General features: G+C 52.9%; 1 protein-coding gene across 1 annotated transcript in view; it reads left to right on the top strand.

Annotated features, from left to right (window-relative positions):
• Positions 1-520: 520 nt before the first annotated feature.
• Positions 521-8315, top strand: part of GABBR2 (gamma-aminobutyric acid type B receptor subunit 2) — a 235915-nt gene continuing 228120 nt past the window's right edge. Inside the window, exons 1-2 of the mRNA XM_042912093.1 lie at positions 521-550; positions 648-785. Coding sequence (XP_042768027.1) covers positions 521-550; positions 648-785 — 168 coding nt within the window. The remainder of the gene's footprint in view (positions 551-647; positions 786-8315) is intronic.

Raw genomic sequence — 8315 nt, 5'->3', positions numbered from 1 at the left:
TGGATAGGTGGGTTGTTTTCACCTTTTTTGGCTATTGTGAATAATACTGCTGTGAACATGGATGGGCAAATATCTCTTCGAGTCCTGGCTGTCAGTTCATTTGGCTGTCTCCCCAGAAGTGGAATGCTGGATCATATAGTAATCCCGCTTCACTTTTGGGGGAACTGCAGTACTGTTTTCTCTCGCAGATACACCATTGTGCGTTCCCACAAGCAATGAGCCATGGTTGCAACTTCTCCACATCCTCACCGACACTTACTGTTTTGTGCTTTTTTGATAATGGGTGTGGATTTGTCTTCTTTTAAAATATAAATGACCCAGGAAGAGGGAGACTCCAGAGTGAGGCATCTGGGGGCTCTTTCCTCCGTGCGTTCTGCATGGAGATAATGGAGGAGCCAGAGGTCCTGGAGTTGGATCGGGGGGTGCTTGGGCGGAGGAGAGCCTGGATGTGGGGGGGCCATCATCACACCCACCGAGCTTACAGCGTGGGTTCGGGGCTGGCTGAAGGAGAGGCCGCCCGATGGGGGAGCTGAAACCTAGAAGGTTTCCCGTGAGGAAATTTGTTTGTGTGAATCTGCTGTCGGGCCCCTGTCCCTGGGGAAAGCTGTTTCTAATTCAGGCTTCTCTTTCTGTCTGTTGCTCCCCAGTGTGATAATGCGAAAGGGTTGAAAGCCTTCTACGATGCAATAAAATACGGGCCGAATCACTTGATGGTGTTTGGAGGAGTCTGTCCGTCCGTTACATCCATCATTGCAGAATCTCTCCAAGGCTGGAATCTGGTGCAGGTAAGGTTTGGGTCACTTTTGGTTAGGGGACTGTCTTCGGCATCAGTCTTTTGCAGGAATGGTTCCTTGTGCAACATGGTTTCTAAGTTGCCCCGTTCATGCCTCCCCAACTCTTTCCTGGATGATCACACAGCTTCCTGCTACCCCCACTCCTGGCCCAACCCTCTGGCCTTTCTGGCACGGCCGATGCAGTGGGTCTCTGTGGGGTGGCCCCAACTCCACTATGTGTTTGGAATCTTTTAGTGACTCCCTAGCCTGACTGTCAGTGCCATCGACATCCAGCCAATTGCCCGCCTAGCGTCATCTCTTGTCCCTGCCGCTCACCCCATGCCTCAGCCCCTCCCGACAACCCACCTTTCCCCAGAGACATCTTGCACCTTCAGACCTCTGAGCCCTGCTCTCACTGTTCCCTGATCAGATGGACTTTTATCTCCTTGCTGCCAAGCCTCCCTCCCCCACTGAAATTCTCTTGTCCACCAAGACTGCCCTTTCCCTCACATAAGCCTTTCCTGGGGCTCCTGACCAGTATTCACTCTTTACACTGGCAAATGTTATACACCATCCAGCCAGTGAGTGTAAGGTCTGATATAGACAAACTCACCAGTGCCAGCTGTTCTTTGGACTAGGAAAGAGAAGAGCATGGAAAGATGTGACCAATGAGAACGAGTGGTGGCCCACGCATGTGGTTTACTTCTTTGTTTCATCCATCCATCCATCCATTCACCCATCCATCCATCATCCATCCATCCATCCGTCCATCCATCATCCTTCCTTCCATCCACCCTTCCATCCATCATCCATCCATCCATCCTTCTTTCCATCCATCATCCTTCCTTCCTTCCTTCCTTCCTTCCTTCCTTCCTTCCTTCCTTCTTTCCATCCATTCACCCTTCCTTCCTTCCTTCCTTCCTTCCATCCACCCTTCCTTCCATTCATCCATCCATCCATCCATTCTTCCATCATCCACCCTACCATCCATCCAACAAATATAACAGGCAACTTACTATGTGCCTGGAATTTTGGTAGACACTGGGGGATATAGTGCTAACAGGACAGGTAGGGCACCTTCCCTTTCAGAGCTTACATTCTAGGAGGGAGGCAGGTAGGCAGTAAGCAGGTAAACAAGTAATAATACTAAGAGCTAACACTTGTGTAATATGTATACCAGGCTTACAACATACCAGACACTCTTCTGAGCACTTGTTTGCGTTAATTCAATCCTTAAAAGTTCTCTGTGCCGTAGTCACTATTATCCTCATTTTATAAAGAAGAAAACCTGGGCACACAGAGGTCTAGTAACTTGCTCAGGGACTGTCAGCTCATAGCTAACAGAGTCAGGATTTACACTCAGGCAGTCTGGCCCTTAAGCAAAGACTGCAGTAGGAAACAGCCAGGATAGAAATAAGCAGGGTGATGGGACTAGCGGTGACGGCCCCAAGGCAGTTAGGGAGGGCCTCTTGACGGAGGTGACCTTTGGGCTGAGACCTGAAGGGTGAGAAGGAGCTGGTTGGGTGGATGGAATAGGAAATGCAGGTGGCCTGTGCTGAGAAAGAACTTGTCATGTTCAGGGAACAGAGCAGGGGCAGTGGGGCAGGAGCATGGTGAGTGGGGAGCCAGGATGGGAATGAGGAAGCCAGTGGAGCCTGACCACAGCAGGATCTGGTTTCACCGCACTCCTGCTGACTGAGGAGCTCAGTGAGTCTGGCCCTGCTTGCATGGGATGCTGGGGGTAGAGCCCTGACCTCACGGCCCAAAGGGAGGCAGGAGCTGTCTGAGGCTGAGGTATGATGAGGAAGGAGCGAGGTCCCAAGGAAGGCTACCCACTCAGCCCAGGGGCAAGAAAGGCTTCCCAGAAGAGGGATGTGGAGCTGGCCATGAAGGAAGAGAGGATGCTGGACAGCTGGAGCCGTGAAGGAGAGCATTGCCGGCAGAGGAAACGGGGCGCTCAGAAGCAAGAGGTGGGGGAGTGTGTGGGCCTGGGGAGCACTGAGTCATTCGCTGTGGCCTGAGCCGGCCACGTTGAATGTGGGTGGATGCAGCAGGAGATGAGGTCAGAGAAGCAGCTTGGCATGCTATGGTGCAAACCCAACCACGTGCCTGGGACCCAGCACCACTCACCTGGCTTCAGGCCCTGTGGTGCCTGCAAACAGTGAGACCTTGGGCGGGTCACCTTCTCTTGCTTCAGCTTCCTTTCCTGCAGACTGAGGAGCACGCTGTACTCCCTACTCGGCAGGGCCAGGCACTGCCTCTCTGAGCCTCAGCTCCTCATATGGAAAAGCAGGGGAGGGAGAAGGCCGGTCTCATAGGACTGCTGTGTGGGGTAAATGATCACATTGTGATCAGAACTGTGGCTGGCACATCCTTAGCACTAAGTGTTTCTTGTTTTATCCTTATCCCTGCCCTGCCTCCTGCCGCTCCCCGAGTTGACTACCCCAGCTTCTCAGCATCCTGGGTCTTTCTTGCAACACTGTTCCCACCCCCTGAAACGGCCCGTTCTTAGACATCCGGCTTGAATGCTGCCTCTTCCAAGAAGCCTTTCCTTACTGCACTCTCTAAAGTCTCCCCTCTAGAAATTCTTTTTCTCACTTCCCTGTGTTTACTTCTAGCTGAGCACATACATGGCCCACCCCCTCCTGCACCTCTGCCTGTCCCTCTCTGAGGGCTTGGCAGAAGTGGGGGCATGTTTAGCTGGACTTTGAGCTCCTTAAGGAGAGAACCTGGGCCTGAGTTACTCCTGTTTTTCCTGGTGCTTAACACTTCACAGACCTCATTATATGTCTGTTGAATGAACAGAAGCATGGAGGGAGGAAGGCAGAGATGGAGGGATGGAAGAACCTGCAGACAGACACTTTGTTCAAACATGGCAGGCCAAGCTCTCTGGAGAAGCCCCATCCAGAGAGGAATCCAGGGAGCTTCCGGGCCTTTTCACCACCTCACTTGGATCCATTTGCCCTCAGAATTCTCTGAGGAGCTGTAGAAGCAAGCAGGACATTGGGAACTTCTAGCTTGCCAGCCAGAGCTCCCTGGCCCCCGCATGAGCACGACAGGCCTCCAGCTTAGAGAAGTTGACAGGACAGGAGACTGGGTTATGAAATGGAGATTGTACTAGTTATTGCTGCATAACGAATCGCCTCCAAATTCAGTGGCTTAAAACAACAATAATTATTATTTCATTATTTCTGTTGGGTCAGTAATTCAGACCCAGAGAATGGCTTGTGTCTGCGTCATGATGTTTGGGGTCTGCCTGGAAGATTTGGAGACTGGGGTCTAGCATCATCTGAAGGCTTGACTGGGGCTGGAGGATCAGCTCCCAAACTGGCTCCCTCACATGGCTGGCAAGTTGGTGTCTCTCCATGCAGGTCTCTCCATAGAGATCTAGAGTGCCTCCATGGCATGACAGCTGGCTTCCGCCAAAGCGACTCATCTAGAGACCAAGGCAGAGGTTGGCAAAGTCTTTCAGGACCTCGCTTCGGAAGGTACACACTGTCATTTATGCCTATTCCACTGCTCACACAAATTAGCTCTTATTTAGTGAGGGAGAGGACTAGGCAAGCTGTAGCGGGAGGCAAAGGTCACCGGGGTCCATCTTGGAAGCTGACTGCTGCAGGAAGGAGTAATTCTCTGAAGAAGGCGGGAGCTCAAGTTGCCCAGAAAAGGAGGCTTAATGCTGAGTCCCTTCTGTGTTTTGAAGAGCTCCTGCTCATCCTTCAAAACCCTGGATAAGTACCTCTTCCTCTATGATGCCCTCCTTGGTTCCTTGCCTTCTGTGGCTCCCATCCCTAGCCCCAAAAGTAAATGAATTGCTCCTTCCTAAATAAAGGCTTCTCTATGAAGGCTGTCTCCCCCAGGCTGGTGCAAAGTGGTTCTTATGCAGAGGGGACAAAGTATCTTACTCATTTTATGTATAAAGCACAGATATATATATAGACATAAATAGGTGTATAGTATATTGTGGTATTAACATTTCATGAGTGGTGCAGGATTAGGAAAACATGTACGAGGCTTCCTCGCAGAGTCGTAGTGACAAGAATATTGGGAAACAAGGTTCTTCGTCACTTCTATTGCACACGGTATTTTGTCATTAAATGAATTACATCTTGTGGGAAATGGTTTATTCTATATCCAGGTGTTCCCTACTAGAATAGGAGCTTCTTGGGGGGGGGGGGGTCAGGGGCCCCTGTTTCCTTCATCTCCCGGTTCCCAGGGCCTGCTGCAGGGCCGGGCACCAGCTGGGTCATCGCTGAGTGCTGACCTGAACTAAATGCGGGGCACAGGCTGCAGAGTCTGAAGCCTCCCACGGCAGCAGTTTTCTCGCCCTGTGGACTTGACTGTGGGGGAGGTGGAGGATGTGGGAGGGAATGCAGGTCCTCAGTCTCCGCCTAAACAGGATCACTGTGCATCGTTGCAGACACGAACGGTCCACCATTGCCCTGGGTTTCTGCCGTCAGATACTGCGCCAGGTCAGGGGCTCCAGCTGCACCCTGATGGGGGCTAGCCCGGGGGCTGGGGACTGGACGGTGCCTGGCAGTCTAGAGAGCTCTGGGGACCTCGGAGGCAGAATCACAGGATGAGCCCAGGAGAGGAGACTTCTCCCAGCCTGTGGAGCCAGCCAAGGGGACTGAAGCAACAAAGACGAGGCTCTTGATAAAGAGTAGCGTTGGGGTTTCCACCTCCCCTCTGCCCCATTTTCAGGGAACCCACACTCTGGGAGCCTCCCAACCCCCTCGTCACCTCTGAGAGGCTGAGCTTGCTTGCAGAGAGGTGGAGGGGCTGGAGGAGTGGGCCTACATTCACTCAAGGGGTTCAGCGAATCCCTTAACTTATTCAAAACTGGGCTCCGAAACAGACTTTCACAAATGGGAAAATGCATGTAATTTGTGTAATTGAAAAGGAGCACTGACTGCCCTTTGGGGGAACAATGCTCGCTGGACAGAGACAGCCTGGAATGTGTAATCAGTTGTTTCTGTTTCCTGGTGCTACAAAAATAGGGATTCGCACGACAGAGGGGTGAAAATTCAGCCTGGTGCCAAAATCGGTTAAATTTAACTTCTGCTTTTTTGCCGGGCTTCTTGATTCATGGTTGCTGCATCGAGAGACTAATATTGTTTAAGTCATGATGTGAGTCACTCAGCCACCGGGAGCGTCAGCTCCTCCAGCTAGATGCGAGGATCTTATAGTCCAGGCTGTGACATGTAGGCTTTGTCCCTCTCTGGCCTGGTCAGACCCCACCCTTGGGGAGCTCAGAGCTGGGGCCTCACACCGCCAGGGACCTACCAGGGCATAGCCTGGGAGACATCTGGGAAGGGTCGGGGACTGGCCGTTGGAGACGGCATGTTCGGACCGGAGGACACGCAGGAGTCTTCGCCTCCAGAGCCACATGGCTCTTTGAGAGATGTTGCTGGCTGTCTGTGACGTAGGTGGGGAGACGCAGGAGAGATGGCTGAAGTTAGCGGGGAGCAGAGCCCCCGCTCTCTGCAAGCAAGCCCTTGGCGCTGGAGGCGTCCAACACGGGGCAGGCTGCCTGGCTGTGAAGTAGGGGGTTCCCTGTTGCCCAAGGTTCCCCGGATGTTCCAGTGTCATCCAGTCCTGCTTCTGGGGAGATCTAATATATAGAGGAAGAATAGACCAGGTTGAAGACTCTCAAACTCTATTACAAGAGTCACTTATGGAGGCTGGGGATGTGCTTGTGTTAATACAAATTCCCCAGGCTGCACTCAGCAGGTGCAGGTTAAGGTATTCATCAAATGCCTCAAGGGCTAGAGACCCACTCCTCACCCTCGCTGCCATTTCGGTACCCACAGCTCAGGTGACTTAGATGCAGTAAGTTCCTGGGGTCCTGCTAGGCCAGGACATCTCTCAGGCTCATCTCCCAGACGCTGGGGCTCTAGGACTGGGACGCCAAGGACTCTGTGGAGTGCTCCCAGTGTGCAGAGCTCAGTTTATGCTGCCCTTGTTGGGGAGAAGGCGCGGAGGAGACAGCAGGGCCCCCAGGACGGAGTCCCCTGCCCACCTCCTGCTCCTTCATGCCCCCCCCCCTGCCTCAGACAGGGGTCTCTCCACCCGGCAGGACTGTACTCATTCTTTCTGGTACAGTGTGCTGCCCTTTCCCTGTGAAGACCCCCGTTCCTTGTCCTGTGCCGTCTTACCCACACACCCCGGCCATTGTGCGTCCTGCCCTGTGCCTGTGTCTGGCCTGGCCTGGAGCTGCCTGAGGTCAGGGTCTAGTCTCATTCAGTCTTGCACCCTGGGCTTGGTGCTGACCTGGCTCACGTGCTGAGTGGGACCGGGGGAGTATTTGCCAACAGAAGGCTGGATGGCTGCCTTCTAGGCCTCAATCTTGTCCCTAAGGAAGGGGGCAGATCATCAGAGCCTGCCAGACCCGAAGGGACCCAGAGTGCTTCTCAACCTGCAACCCCTTGGGAAAGAAAAGCAAAGGGAGGCCAAAAAATGGCCTCCAGCTTGGCCTCAGCCCACATCTCCTGTCCTGGACCCAGGTTTGTTTTTTTTTTTTAACTCGTATATTCCTTTGACATGGTTTTCACACCCCCTCAGAATCCTGTCCTCAGCCGTCTGAAGGGGGCTTGCTTTTGACCCTGCCTTGCACTTTTCTTGAGGAGTTCTGCTGACCTGCCCCCAACCGAGGCAGTCCTTCTGAAAGCATGGGGCTTGGGGATAAGGCGGAAGAATTTGGAGAGGAGCGGAGGATGGGGGCAGGGTCGCTGAAACCAGAGATGGAGGCAGGGCCCCGGAAAGGTAAGGTACAAGAGACGCAGCCAGAGGGGGCTGACATCCTCAGAGAGCGGGACAAAACTCCTTCCTTCTTGGGAGCTAGGTGATAGCTCTGCCTCAGCATGCAGACAGAAATAGTCTCGCTGATGAAAATAAAGCCAGATTCCTGAAGGGATAAAGGGCTGCTCGCAGGAAAACGCAAACACGGTTTCGTCAAGAACCGTATCCCGCAGAGCCTGTCCTTTAAAAGGCAGTGCAGCAGATATTAAATTGTAGATGCGTTTCTCCTGGCACCTTCCCAGCCTCCCCTCGCAGCCATCCTGCGCCGCGGGACTCCCCTCAGGACCTCCCCGGGCAGGAAGTTCTCAGCTCGTGTGATGGGGCTGAATCCACAGAGAAGGTCCTGCCAGGGAGCGGAGGGGGCAGGTCATGCAGACGGGCAATGTTGAGTCTGCGATTGTTGCAGGATTGGCAACGACGGCCCGGAACGCTTAGGACTTTTCTGCAAAATCTAAATCATGCTTGGTTTTGACATTTAAAAAACCAAATCAGTGAGCCCCACCCCAGTCGAGCCCTTTGCTATTTACTGAATTCCAGCATGGCTCTAAACTGTCGGTCAATGCCATTTGCATCCCAGGAACAGAAATTTTGTCATCGGACTTGATTTTCTCAAGCGATTCTTATTAAAGGGGTGGGTTGCCTGAGAAGTCAAAGGGTTGGTTTGTTTGTTTTTGACTTAGCTGTGGGTTGTGGAATTTGAGGTAGATTCATAGAAAGCGAGAGCGGGGAGGGTCTGGCAAG

This window comes from Panthera leo, chromosome D4, assembly GCF_018350215.1.
Source record: "Panthera leo isolate Ple1 chromosome D4, P.leo_Ple1_pat1.1, whole genome shotgun sequence".
Classification (NCBI taxonomy): Eukaryota; Metazoa; Chordata; class Mammalia; order Carnivora; family Felidae; genus Panthera; species Panthera leo.
Note: the sequence above shows the minus strand (reverse complement) of the source record. Positions and strands in the feature narration are given on the sequence as shown.